The 15,793-nt window shown below is 26.8% G+C and overlaps 1 protein-coding gene across 1 annotated transcript; it reads left to right on the forward strand.

Annotated features, from left to right (window-relative positions):
- Nucleotides 1–10,829: 10,829 nt before the first annotated feature.
- LOC135924415 (uncharacterized) lies at nt 10,830–14,930 on the forward strand. Its single transcript, XM_065459472.1, has 4 exons — nt 10,830–11,016; nt 11,100–11,306; nt 11,448–12,905; nt 14,728–14,930. Exons 1-4 carry the CDS (start codon nt 10,830–10,832, stop codon nt 14,928–14,930), a joined length of 2,055 nt encoding a protein of 684 aa, XP_065315544.1.
- The last annotated feature ends 863 nt before the right edge of the window (nt 14,931–15,793 follow it).

Here is a 15,793-nt window from a genome sequence, read left to right on the forward strand (position 1 = left end):
TTTTAATTGATCTGTTTACAAATAAAAAAGTACAGATATAATATATTTTTTGTAATAAAGTTAATTGTTTTTTTTATGTAAAAGTGTCCACCCACACTGATAGTGTAATGGTATAGCAAAAACTATCAATTAATCTCAATTGATTAACTTATAAGTATCAACCCTGAGGCTATCAACCTATTAAACTTTACCAATACAACTGGGATTTGGTATCAAAGGTGGCTATGAAATAGCTTGATAGCTTGATATACCCTAAGGATATATCACTTTACCACAAGCTATCGTCTGCAAACTATAGATTTTAAAAACGCCTTTGATAATTTAAATTGACATGATTTTTTACTATTTTTTCTGATTACTTTAAATTTATCGAATCTTCTTACGAGTTCATAACTCCACTTACTTTCGGTCCAAATCCCATTAAATGAGAATATCCATTAAGGTGACTCTTTAGGTTCTCTTTTTTTTATCTAGGCATCCATAATCCAGTTTCTCAAAAAGCACAAATTTAAATTAAACTTAGAACTTTATGTGGGTCATCATCATTTATTCTTAAAGCCCTCAAATACTTCGAGGACAACTCTCTCTCTCTCTCTTGGGGCTTTCCCTCATTAATTTCAAAACTGAGATTTGTTTCTTAAACAGTAGCTGGCTTAGTTGGCTACAAAATTATGCCACACAATAAATAATATAAGGTTCTCTGTTAACTAATACCTCAGTGTCAAAGGAACCTTTTTATAAAATATGTAAAAACTTTTTCAACAATGTTTAAACACCTACCCCCATATCAAAGTTTTTTTTTAATTCTTAAATGTCTCTATACATACCAAAATTATAACATATTTTTAGGCATTCTCTTTTTCTAAAATACATTTTTATTTTACTGATAAATTGCAGTTAAATTTTAAATTTTTTAGAAAAAATATTAAATATTAATTAACGGATTTAACTGGGCTCTTTCTCAAGTGCTTATAAAATAGTGTTCTGTTTAAACGACTCAATATGAGTCGTTAATCGGCTCAAAACGAGCCGTTAAATACTACTTCAAAATCTGGTTAGCCAAATCTTTTCACACATATCATTATCTTCTTTTATCGTCTCTAGATTGATGTAATTCAATAAAATCCTGCTTCATATCACCCACTCATCTTTTATTAGATTAAGCAATTAATACATAGCAAGAAAGTAAATACTCCGTATTCATCAGTAATTAGTCATAAAAAATTCGAACCCTTTATAGATAACGTTCATGCTGACATATAATCAAATCCCTCTTTAGATTCGATACAACACCTCTAATTTGACGACAGACTAGAGGATCATGAATTGGAGGCCCTTCCCAGTCAAAATCTTGGTAATCTCTTACCAGATGAACAATTGAGAGTGGCCATTTGTTTACTACTAAGATATGACATTTTTCAACCACATAATGGTATTGATTGCAGCACTTTGGTCACCTCTAAGGGGAGATTGAACTTAAATGTTTATATAATCAAGGCTGACACCAACATACCTTAATATATCGAATAATGAGTTGGATCCTAAAAGCAGCTCACATCCCAAATATTCAACCTACCAAGCAGACGGATTGCCGCCTGCAATCTCTTTAGAGTCTGGCAAATCTTATATTGTGACTTCACTTGTGTCTCCTCTTTCCCGTCGTACAAAATACGAATCCTTTACTAACAGCCAAAACAAGGAAAATAAAAAATATTTAAAATTATCAAACTACATGTGTGCTCGTATTATCAAACGGACATTAATCTTTTTAAAATACAAATTTTTAAAACTTTTATGCTCCAAAATCAAGACATTTACTAATAAGTTAAGAGAATTCTGTTTCTAAGGTAAAAAATGCAAATTGATATGCTCAAATATAACTATGACTTTTTTTAGGAATGCAACTAAAAATTAGTCTTCCATGATATTTTATCCGCTTATAATAAGATTTTTATATTATTATATTTTTAATTTTTTAAACTTATATATTTTTTTAAGGTAGATATTCCTTTTTATAATCCAATACAAATTAAGACCCGTTTATAAATAGCACATCTACATCTAGCTCAATTCTATGGATGTCATGTTAATAATCCGAAGGTCTGGGGTTCAAATCTATATTTACTAAAACAAATTCATGTTTTAAAAATCTAATATAAAATTAATGATATTCATGTAACAAGTTAGAGTTACCGGAAATATAATTTTGCAAAATACAACTAGTTACTTTTGATAAAATGCAAATATTAACTAATAGTTGCATTTTTTTAAATATAAAATACAAAAAAAACTCGTTACTTTCCAAGTTACTTTTTAAAATTTGTTAAATATATTTCATTTATTATCTTTTTATGCTGATATTCTCCAAATTAAATAATTTCTCTCTATTATATAGAGCTTCACTTACATCAATCGCTTCAATTTATTTTTAAAGAAAAATAAGTCCACATTTTTGAGTCAAATAAAAATTTATTTCACTTAAATTTAGATATATATAATTTGTTATATATCATTTTTTAGGTGTAGATGCTCTATTGCTCTGGAAAGAGACAAAGACGCTCTACCCTGAATTCCATCCTTAACCTAACTAATATAGGGGAAATTTGCCATAAATAACCTGTGTGAAGACTGGCCACCACCTTTTAACTTTTTATCTATTTGACCAATTTCTCTCATAATTAGTCAAAATGTGTATATATGATATGTACCTTACCTAAGTTCATTTATTGAATAGAGCAATTCAATAAAAAAATATTTCAAATAAACTGTTTTAGTACCTCTTTCTGGAAAAATCACGTTTCACATTTTTTTGTTTGGTGAAAAAATCACTATTTTAGATTACTGATATTTTATATAAATATTATTCTTAGGCATTTAGCATTATTCACACAAAAAATCAGACTTTAAAAGCTTTATTTAATAGACATATAAAGGCGCTTAGTAATAATAAAAAGGTGAGTATTGACTGGACATATATTGATTGGCCACAATTCTCACATTCACATATTCATATTAAAATGAAAAGCTCTTGCAAAAAAACATTTGGTGCAATAAAATGACGTACAAGCTTAAGAATGTCTAGTAAAATGATAATTAAGATATTAATTTATAATATTATTATTAAATAAATGTGGTTATAAATTGAGATTTTAATACTAATTAAATTAGTGTATAATTAATTTTTTATATAACTAAAAAATGTAGAAATATTAATATAGGTCTTTTACAAGTATTTCATATGTATTATTTCATATTTATAATAAAATTCTTAAATAATTTATTATGGCCAGTTATTGACTGGCCAGAAAAACAACTTTCACATAATCTAATTTAGCTCATAAATTATTATACATAGAGCTTTGACATATTTTATTTTAAAGATTAATATTTAGACTACACATTGATATAAAATTTGTTTGGCTAAACAAATTTTTTTAATTTTTTATTTATAATATTCATTCAGATTTAAGAAAAAATATTTTATTTAAATTGAAAGGATAAAAAAGGGGATTATTAATTAATCACAATATTAGGTTTCTGCAGAGTTGTTAAAAGATCGAATCAAAAGATCGACGATCCTGGATTCGATCGCAAATTTGTCAATTTTACGAGATTTATGATTCTGACTTAAATTGAGGATCGAGATCGAGATCATTTTGTTTAAAATTCGATCCCGATCTTTTTAAAAATTAATTTTTTACTTAAAAAGCAATAAATAAAATAAAAATTTTGAAAATTAAATTAAAATATTATTTTAAAAAAAATATCTATCTTCATATTTTATCAACTTCCATTCCACCATTTATTTTATAGATATATTTATTCATTTCCTAAATTTTACGAGATTTAGAGCTCTTACAAATTATTTAATATAAATTTATAATAATATATTAATATTTATTTTAATAGGTAAATGTAAATGTCCATTATAGATTTAGAAGATTCGATTGCTTCTACTATTGATGTAACAGCAGATATAAGTGAGAATGAGAATCTTTTACCATTTTTGAAATTACGTAAGTATTTTACTTTATGTGAAATGGATGAAAGCAACTCTTATAATATGATCAGCACCAAATGCCGTCTCTGTAAGAAGATAATATCATCTTCCAAAATATCATCCTCGAACTTAAAGAGACATTTACAAATAATTCTTTTAAATTTTTTTTATTTGATAATCTTAATGTCAACATGTTTAAATTTAATTTATTACATTCCTGAGTTGAGCAGGTCCTACAGAAATAGAATCTAGATACAGATTCTTTATAAAAAAATATTTTTTTATGCAATTATTTTATATTATCAGATATCTGCAAAATATATTAAAAAATTGCAAAGATCTGGCAAATTTAGTAAAATATTTTTAACAGGCCAGTTCTACTAAACCTCTGATATCTAGTTAAATATTAATGGGCCTTTGAAGACATTAAAAATTTATTAGATTATTTGAATTTTAAGCTAATATTTTGATTAATATTCGTAAATAAATTACAATGTTAATTTCTTTGTATATTAAGTATTAAGTTTACATTTAATCAATATTTATGATATGACCCAAATATAAATAAATACCATACAGATGATGTGCCAGACTTGACTGTAAAATTTAAAAGGGTTAAGTTTTGCAGATACTTGATTTGATTTATATGAATAAAATGAATACTTATTTAATAATAAATTAATTATCATTTCATAATATAGATTTCCTTCACTGTATGAAGACAGTAACATTTTGGCAGCCATGATTCACCCTAAATTTAAACTTAATTGGCCTTATATTAATCTGCCACAAAATATGATGGTAAAAGAAAGATTAGTTGCCCATTTGGAAAATATGCAGGAACAACCATATGCGGATACCTCAAATGAATGTATAGATGACATTGATGCTTTTTTGGGGAAAAATACTGTACAAAATGCTTGTTCCGTTAAAAAATTTTTTTTATTCAAATGATGATTCCATGAATATTTTTAATACTTATATTAATTTTAAAAAAATATTTATTGAATATAATACACCTTTGCCATCAAGCGCTCCTGTGGAGCGCTTGTTTAGTAAAGCTAAACATGTTCTAAGTGAAAGACGCGGATGTTTAAATGATGATAATTTAGAAAAAATTTTATTATTAAAAGCTAATTTTAATTATAAATAAATATATTATAATTGTTATATTTATTATTCAATTACAATAAATTTATACCATATTTAATTTATTTTTATATTAGTTAATTTTGCATCGGTTATATTATATTATTATTCAATTACAATAAATTTATAACATATATTAGTTAATTTTGCATCGGTCAGAAATTTCCTTCAGAAATTTAAATAGAAAAAAAGGTCGATTCTGGATTTCGATCGTTTTAAAAAGATCGGTTAACAAGCCTGGGTTTCTGACAAAACATCGACTTATGATGGTATTCCATCTAGGGGTGGGATCAATACCAATATATTATTGGTTTACAATACTAATACTAATATATATTGGTTTGATATATTGCTTAAATACAATATTAACCAATACTAATATTAAAAATAGATAAATACATATAATTATTTGGTTTATCGTGGATTTTTTTACTTTCTTTAAATTGCATAAACTTATAACATCCGATATTTTTTAGCGCAAATACTAACTTTTCTGTACTGTGATATCAATATTGGTGTTATTTATAATTGTAGTTTATTTTTACTATGGAATCTAATTTAAGACGAAATACAACAAAAATCTGGGAATTTTATACAAGCTGTGAGAAAACAAATAGAAAGCTATTTGTAATAATGCAAAAATATCTCTTCCCAAATTTGGAACTCCAGGGTTATATGAACACATCTTAAATCCATCCACCCAACATTATATAGGAAATGTGAACAAACAAATAATACAATAAAATCATTTTTAGTTAATAATATAAATAATAAAATTAATTTAAATCATTTAATTATAGATTTTTTTATTCAAAATAACTTAGCCTTTTCAAAGGTTAAGGATATCACTTTTAAAAATTTAATAGCATATTGTAACCCTTTACTAACATTAGTTTCTAGAAAAACACTAAAAATAGAAATTATGAATATTATCATGGCTCTTTTAACAATCTAAAATCTGTACTTTCTAACATTACATCTTTTCCTTAACAATGGACATATGGTCCTCTCCAAATAAAACCCTTTAGGGCATAACTATCCATTACATTGATAATGATTTTAAATTAAATAATCATTTATTATATTTAATTCCTTTTCAATCAGCAAAAATTCTATTAATATTTATAATATTTTTAATTCTGTTAAAAGTAAAATTTGAAATTGATTTATTTTGTATGACATTAGACAATGCAAGTAATAATTTCACATTTCTAAAAATTTTAAATCAAAAAAAATAATTTCAATTTAAATAATGTGTGCAAATGCTCTTGCCATATTATACATCAGGCTGTTATGGCCGCCTTGGAACCATTAAATAAAGCTTTAAAAAAATAAGAAAATTTATTAAAATTTCTATATTTAAATTTAGTAAACAAAATATTTCTTGAAAAAATCCAACCTTAAAATTTCCTCATCAAATTTTGAATATACCAACACGTTGGAATTCAACATACCAAATGCTTGAAAGGGCAATATTGCTCAAACCTCATTTGACAACATATACCAATCATTTACAAAATATCAATGAAGAAAAATATATTAGTTCCTTAGCCTGGAATAATATAGAATATACGAGAATTTCTGGAACCATTTAGTTTCGCTACGGGGATGGCCACATGTACAAACACTCCATCAGTATCAACTATCATTCCTTTATAATTTTTGAGAATGTTGAGAGTTACAATAATATTCCTAATACTATTTTAAAGAGGGCTTCTTTAGCTACCTTAGCAAGATAAAACTATAATTTTAATAAACATCTGCATATATTATATCAACAATGATTGACCTACGGTTTAAAATATCAAGTTACCTATTAAAGGATAATAGTATAAACACTCTCATTGGATACCTAACCGAAGAATATAATATTTATAAAATAAATAATTCAATTAAGCTGAACATATAAATGAAACAGAAAATAAACCCAAAAAATTGTACCCTTATTATAAAATATATCAAGTCATACATAGTCATAACAATAATAGCTTAGAAACAAACAAATATATGAATGAAGTCACATTTTCTAATAATAAAAATCCAATAAACTGGTAGAAATTAAATCAAAATTGATATCCAATATTATCGAAAATTGCCAGAGATTATCTTGCAATTTCAGCTAGCTCTGAAAGGGCGTTTTCAGAAGGATGGTATGTTATAACGGACCAACGTTGTTCATTAGATTAACATACTATCCAAGTTTGCCTAAAAAGTTGGATGCGTCTGCAGGATCCTTCTAAAAGACATAAAATTATTTTCCCTTATATTAAATTTATATCAATCTTTTGCACTGTATTTTATATAAATAGAGTTATTTTATATTTTGGTGTACTCATTTTGCTAAAAATTTTTTGCTATATTTTTGCTGCAAAATAAAAGGTTTCAAAATCAATATGTTTATTATTTGATTAGTTGTAGGTTTGTTGATACAAAAAATTTATGATTAAATCAAAATTTTTTATATTCACATCACCGAATAAATTCCTAGTAAAAATTTGGATTCAATAAATTTTTAAGAGTTGGTTCTCAGCCCTGTTTTTATGGTAATGCTTCATAATTTTTTTTCCATGTTTATTTAAAACTAGAAATTACGGGTTTTTTTTTAAAATCACTATCTCTATTCTTTTAATTAGTAATTTGTATTTAAACCAATACCAATAGCATTACCAACACAAGAAATAGAAAATATTATTTAAACCAATACCATTTTAGACCCAATAGCACTATCAATAGAATATTTCGTTTATCTTAGGTTTTTAATATTGGTTCACAGCCCTAATCCCAACTTTACAGAGAAACCTTTATAGTGAATGCAATTATAGAGAAAACAATGAGAGAAAAGTTGTTTGTAGAGAATCTCGTTTGTAGGAGAATTTATTTTATAGAGAAAACAATTATAGAGATCTAATTTACAGAGAATGACTTTACAGTAAATATCGCTAATAGAGTATAGAATTTATTTTATAAGGAAAACAATTATAGAATGCCTTATAGAGAATCTCGATTATAGAAAAATTATTTATATCGAATTAATTTACAGAGAATTATTTTATAGAGAATAATTTAATGTTGAAGGATATTTTAAAGAATGATTTTATAGAAAATGAATTGTGATTAAATATTATTTTAGAAATAAATTATCTGTAATAAATTTTAAGTCTCAAATATGATCATTTACTGTCTAATTCAAATATGAGATTTAAAAACTTCTTATATCCAATTTTTGCCTAGACTAATTTTTTAGATATAAAGAAAATTACTTGCTCATAAACAATGGCATATCCATTATTTTATTTTAGGACCCGTTTGAAAACCAGATTAAATTAAATATAATTAAATATAACTAAAAATATATTAAATAATATATAAAAGCTTAGAAACTAAACTTAATTATGTTTGGTAAAAACATTCCCTTTTATCAGCATATAAATATTTTTATGAATCCTAACCCAGTTCTATCAGGGTTAAATTGACATCCCTGTCATCCAAATAGGACAATCAAGGAACCTTTCTTTTATAATGGATGGTGGCATGTATTGCTAAATTGTTTCTTTTTTTTCCCATTCTTGATCATGGATTACCTTAAAATATATGAGTTATCGATCGCGAAAATTTAGTTGATTGGAATGAAGCTAATTTTTCTTAAATAATAGGTAAAACAACTAAAACAAGATGATCCTAATGTGGTTGGCTAAGCTTAATATTATTTTTTTTTAAATAGAATGGATAAGAAAATAAAATCATGATGTTATATTTTAAAAATAAAATATATTATATGTAATTTTTTCTCAGGAATATATAAATAATTTTATACTTAGGTATTTTTATGAAAGTTTATTGTATTAAATTCAATTTCCTTGATTTTTCTTTAAATTTAAATGGATTTGATTGCAAAATAATATTTTTTATTTTAACAAAATAACGTTTATAGATTAAAACTAAGAAAATCATGTCAGAACCTCGCAAACTCGATTATTTTCAGTGAAGTTTATAATGTAACCACACTAACTATTTTAATAACACGAGGTCGAGACCTTTAATGATGATATAATATTTTTCACTATTAATTTTTATTTAAATAAAGGGTTTCATATTTCACTTAAAAGGCTGTCATTTTAAGACATTGTTTAGCGCATTTAGTATAATATAATAACTAACCCATTATAACTATAATTGAATATGACATATTAGTTTGAAAATTGAGAATTTGCTATCTTTTATTTTGTTATAAATAAGATGATATAAATCTATATAATTGAGTTATCATTTTAAAATGTGGTAATATAAATCAAATCGATAGAACATTTTTAAAATTTTATTTTTTTGCAAATTGAAGGGAATGCCATGACGGGTTTATATTAAATCCACCATTTTAATGTAAATATAAAAAATAAATAAAGGATATAAAACAGCCAAACTTCCTTATTTAATAATTTGTCATTTAATATAGTAAATTAGGTTGTTATCCTTTTTAAGTTTTTTTAAAAATATTTTACAATTTTTTTATGCAATTATATAAATTTATAATTAAAAATACTTAACAACCAATTTATTAATCTAAATTAATTTAGTATCACTAATATGATTATAAAATAATATTATATGCCGAATATTCTCTAATTTGTCATATTCTTATAGGCTAAAGTTTATAAAGTTTAAAAAAAAATTTGAGGTAGGTGGTTTTATTGAGTAGCCATTAAAATAGTCGGTTGGAACCGATTTAAAAAAAAGGCGAACTCAATATTTATCCAGAAAAATATTACGTAAGATTTTGGTCATAGATGAACATAAATCTCGAGGCTTAGTCAATATTTTTCTGGCTATTAGTTAGACGTTTTTAAAAATCGGCTCAAATTGAGCTGTTTAATAACACCACATTTAACTATAAATTAAAAAAAAAATTATTTTAACTTTAAGTTTTTTTAAGAGAAAAAGAGTGGGGAAAATATTTATAATTAAAAATTTTACCGAATAAAATTTTTTAAATCAGGGTCCGAGCCGAGCCTACTGAGGGCTTCAGTCGAATTCAAAAGTTTAAAAAAGAAACAATTTTCAAGACTCGCCAATGATTTCTACTAACTGTCTTAGTTATAATTTAGACTAGACGTCATTTGAGTTGAAATAAATGCTAAAATTATTTTTAAAAATTTGTGCCATTTATGGTTTTCAAAATATAATAATTTTGTTATTTCTTTATTCAATGTATTCTACCAAATTCCCCAGTCTAAAGTCTATGTATATCGACAATTGCTTTCTGCAAAGTTTAAAAAAAAGAAATATAAGTAACATTATTTAGTTTGTAATTTTCCGGTTACTCTATTTCATAAAAATGATATGAAATTAAAATTAAAAAATTAGTCGAATATTAAATATGTATTTTTCTAAAACAATTTTTAATTAGATTTCGCGAGCAGCAAAATTTATGGATATATAAAACGAGTATAAAGTGTTTCATAATTCCTATAAGTTTGTCAAGCACCCTATTACTATTATATAAATTTTAACTTCCGTGATGTAATTTGTATGTTAATTTTACACAAAGCTTTCATATTTTGTAACAAAAAAATAATAGAGAAATTAATTATGATTGACGTCTTCATTTATTTCATTTTATTTTATTTATTTTTATTTCTTTATATTGATTTTGATATGTTAAATATTAGTATTATGTTTTCTTAAAATGGAAGGATATAGCCTAAGCTCCATCGAGAATTACTATAAGGTGTCTACAGAAAATAATAATGAAATTTATTCTTTTAATCAACTCTCTTCGCCTAAAGCCGAAAGATCCGCATTTCTGAACTTGGTCGAAAATTATCATAAAGTTGCACAACAATCATTATCTACTGACCCACCATCATTCACTGGTATAAATTTGATCCGAAATTATTTTTTTTTAATACCGACTTGTTTTTTTATTTTTATATTAATATTTTTTTTATAAAAAAAGGTAACGTTGATTGTATCTCGAAGCAAATACTTAAATTTTGCTCTAGCAGAGTGGCCGACCGGAAAAGGGCGATAGAGAAAGCCATATCTGAGATTAACCCCGTCATTCAAGATATCCTAAAAGAAATAGAGATCCAAGAACCCAGGTTCATATCCTCGCTTAACGCCAATTCTCAAACCGGAAGGTTTGATGGTCTAACAGTAGTGGGTGGTGTGTTACTTAATCAAAATTATTCACACGACATTAATAATAATTTAAATTTCCAAGGATCTAATCATCATAATAATTTAAAAGACCAGACTTTAGCTACTGCAACAAGCGATCTAATTGACAGTTACGAAGGTTCAGGCGGCCTTAGATTTGAGGTGAACCTTTTTCTCAATCAAATGGGGGTATTTAATTTCGTTGACGATGGCAGCAGTCCAGGATGTTCAGTTTTGAAGCTTTCTGATGGGCGAAAACGTTCGATGTCTCTCTGGGTCGAATTTATAACAGCCTCTGGTTATTTATCAGCCCGCAAAATAAGGGCCCGATTTCATTCTCTTTTAGTTGAAGCTTGCGATAAGGTAGAGAGTAAATACAAGAACAAATCCTACCATGATTTTAGCAAGGCCTACGATGGTATGATGGATGAGGGTCAGTTATACTATAATAGCACCTCCAAAGAGAGTCTCAAGTTCTATCAAAGATATATCTCTGATGATAATGGAACTTGGAAGTCAAAGGATAACATCTACGAAGGGTACCGAGGAAATTGGGAAGGTTATCACGATAATAATTATGGTTTTGAATCTTCTAAAAATTATTATCGGGCTAGCAATCATTTTAAGACGTCAGGTGACTCTAAAATGATAAAGATTTTGACAAAATTTGAAGACGATGGCATTAATTTCGTTCAGGAAAAAAATCGTGCCTCTGATACCTATACCGGTTATCCTCTGAATGCTAACAATAAAGCAAAAACACCCAAAGGTTTAGAAGACATACTTGGCAAAAACAAACAGGAGAACAATAATAGGGCTAATGCCGATGTCACGATATCTCTATGGAACAAATATTTAATCACGATCGTGCCGGCTTTCAAATGCCAAGGTATGTGGCCTCGTAGCGCCAATTCATGGCCTGCCACCTCTTCATGCGGAACTAAAAATTGCAACAACTTTTCACATCAAATCCCTCCAAATAGAAATACTAATAATTTTTCACACAATTATAATAAAAATCCGGCCATGGTTTCAAATTTTCGCATGGACGAACAATTGATATGCAAAGAAATTAACAACAGCCGTTGTGTAAATTGTCCATCCCAGACCTGGCCCCATCATAATTTGATAACTCGCGCTAAATCTCAAGGGTTTACACTCGTGTCAAGGGAGCCTTATTTTCCATCACACTTTCAAGTTTCACATACTGAGGATATCGACGAAACTCTTAATGACGACGACATTGATCAAAATATTCAATTTAGTAAAATCCTAAAAAATTCAGACAATTTAAACAATAATGACACATCTGTTTACCTTTCAAAGACTAAACCAGGCACTGGTAAAGTAGCACCATCACCCACTAATCAAGCTAGCGCTTTCAACAATCCTTCGGCCATAGAAGGCGACACTTGGCTCATGGTTTTCACTGAGGCAGAGGACGTTTTATTGAACGGGGGCTGCAGAAGGATTTGTTATCGAATTTTGAAAACCTTGAGGGATAGGCACTTGGATAAGATTCCTGGCAGACCCATCACGGCCTATTTATTGAAAACGCTATTGTTATTCGAATGCGAAAAACATCCTTACGAAGAGGCCTGGACATGGAATGAGGGCCTTTATTTGTCGAATCCAGCTAGCGATGAAATCAAAGCCCCAAATAGTTTAGATTCGAAGGATTATCAGTATTATAATGTAACACCGATACACTGTTGCAGTGATGATAAAAACCGCGCCTTACAATATTCAATTAAATCCAGGCATCCCATAATTATTGATAGGTTTGTAATTCTACATATCATAATAAATAATAATTTTGTGATAGAATAATAGAAAGACATGCGCTTTTATAGGTAGGTTTATTTTTTAAAAAATGTCGATATCTTAAAATTTCCCCTATTTAGCTATTTTTTCCCCTCTTTGGAAATTTCTATAAAAAAAACTATTGGGCAAATTTGAATATTATTATAATTAATATTAAAGTCTATAAATTAGAGATCTTCAAAAGTAGGCCCGGCCCAAAGCCCGTAGTTGGGCTGTGAAAATTTTTTAAAATATATTTAAATTTATCAATTTTATATTGAATCTTTTTAAAATATTTGATTTTATTTATAGAACGACGCAATATAACATATGCCATTTATTTTGAGAAATTATAAATTTCTATAATTAAATAAGTTCGGGCCGGGCTGGTAAATTTTCTTAAAAAAAATTTAGAGTGGGGCCGGGCCGGCAAAATTTTTAAAAATATTCGGGCCGGGAAAAATTACGCCCGATGCAGATCACTACTATAAATTAAAAGTTTTGGAACGAACCAAACACATTGTGTTTTATATATTTAAAAAAAAATGTTGATATTCTAATTCCCCTCTTTGAAAATTTCTTTAAAAAATTTTTTTGTGCATACAATAATTAATATTAAAGTTTATAAATTACAAGTTTTGGAACGAACCAAACACATTGTGTTTTATATATTTTCAAAAAAAATTTAGATAATGATTATTTAGAGAAAGATTATATAATTATCGTGTGACTAACTGCGTGATTACAGAAAATCGTAAATTTTATATAAGGAAGACACGGATAGATTGGGAACTCAGACCAAATTATGTCATACATCATTATCTAGAAAAGATTTGAAAAAATGCATTTAAATATTTACAAGAAAAAAAAAATTATAAGCCTTGCCTGGATTTTTGGAAGTCATATCATTTTTTGGTCCGCCAGTCTGTATGTCTTCAAATATATTTCTCCTATTTTCTTAAATCTGACTACTTTTCAGGATTAAAAAGAAATGTATTTGAATTGCATTTATAAAATTAGAGAGCATGCTCGCGAGGTCCAAGGTAAATTAAGCCACCCCCCCCCCCTCTCTCCACATTTTTTTTAATTTCAAATTTATGCGTCCCTTAGAGAGAGGGATAGAAATCTCCTTATTTCCGATATATTTTATGATAGTAGTAAATAGCAAATATATTTAAGATATATTGGGTAAAAATATAATAATTTAAAAGTAACGTTTTTAAAAAATTTTTTAAAAATAAGTTACATTTCTAAAAAAATATCCATTAACTATTTTAACTATAGCATTCAGATTTTTTATTATTTCTTCATATTTATTTAAAATGATAAAATTTATAGATTTGAACGAAAAGCGGCCTAAGTTCCCCGGTCCTCCCTACAAGTCACTTTACCCAGGGGGAGAGGGGTTTAAATGATCGTTATTAAAATTTAAGAAGGGGTTGTAACGACACTATTTTCACCTGAATAAAATATTAAAGGGGTAGCGCTTTGATTCTCTTTATTTTGCTAATTTTTCCATTTGGAAGGAGGGAGGGATGATAATACAGTCATTTGGGGTTGCAGAATTGTCGGTTACCAACGCGAATCTTATTTGTTACCCAATTTCCATTTAAAATAATATTATAACAAAAATATTAGATTAACAGGTATACTATTGCAATTAATATCCTGCTTACAATGCAAAAAATGTCCTCATTATTTTCTCCCTGCCGTTGACCTGTTAAAAGATCATCATCCATTCAACCTAAATTATGCAGCCAGAGAAACTTGGAAATTGGTAAGAGCTATCATCCTAAACCCCTCAAAATGTTGGGAGGAACTATGAATATATATATATTTAATTCTCTCTCAACGTTTTTTTTATTGATTATAAAATGGAAAATTACTAAAATTTAATTTTTCACTTATTTTGGCAATTTTACATCTATACGTATAGGAGACCAATGAATGCAAAAATGTTAATTATCATCATGTCAATAAAAAAATCATAAATATAGGCATATTTTATACATTATAATTAATTCTCTAAAATTTCATTAAAATAAAAATATAGTTCGCCTAATTTATAAAATTAATTTTCCTGAATTTGGGGAGAGGGAATGAAATTAATATTTAAAAAAAAATAACATACAATTTTAATGCATGATAATAACGACTAAAAGAGTAGCTTTTATCATAAATTTATTTGCAAATTAAATTAATTGATGGCAACTGTATTTGATTGGAAAAATATATATAGATCAATAAATTTTTAATCGTAAAATCACTTTAAAATAAAATAAGAATTAAATGTATAATAATTGAAATGAAAAGTTATAACTTCTTCCTGAAAAGATAAAAAAATAGTTATGGTGAATGCCATCATTAATTTTTATATAACAAAATATATCAGTTCATTCACAATTAACGCGTAACATAATGTGCGCTAAATTCATTATTCGCCGACTATATTATTTTTTTAACTTCAAAACAAGGAAATTTATTTATTTTACATTATTTAATTAAATTTTATATACAAGGGCTAGTTGTTAAGGTTGATTTATCAGTATTGTATTTAGATATCTTAAGGAATGGAACACTCCAGTCCAGACCCGTTTCAAACGGAACTTGGGGATTAATTTTAGGAACGTTCATAAACAAAAATTACTATTACTGGGGCTCCTTATTTATACCAAATTATATTATTTC

Source organism: Gordionus sp. m RMFG-2023, chromosome 2, assembly GCF_954871325.1.
Source record: "Gordionus sp. m RMFG-2023 chromosome 2, tfGorSpeb1-WG-v2, whole genome shotgun sequence".
Taxonomy (NCBI): domain Eukaryota; kingdom Metazoa; phylum Nematomorpha; class Gordioida; order Chordodea; family Parachordodidae; genus Gordionus; species Gordionus sp. m RMFG-2023.

What these genes read in the sequence shown, in the direction of transcription:
- LOC135924415 (XM_065459472.1), top strand. Translation starts at nt 10,830, where the DNA reads ATGGAAGGATATAGCCTAAGCTCCATCGAGAATTACTATAAGGTGTCT. An exon ending in TGATGGTCTAACAGTAGTGG is followed by an intron (nt 11,307 to 11,447) that starts GTGGTGTGTTAC and finishes ACGAAGGTTCAG; the next exon opens with GCGGCCTTAGATTTGAGGTG. An exon ending in TCCTTACGAAGAGGCCTGGA is followed by an intron (nt 12,906 to 14,727) that starts CATGGAATGAGG and finishes TAAAATAATATT; the next exon opens with ATAACAAAAATATTAGATTA.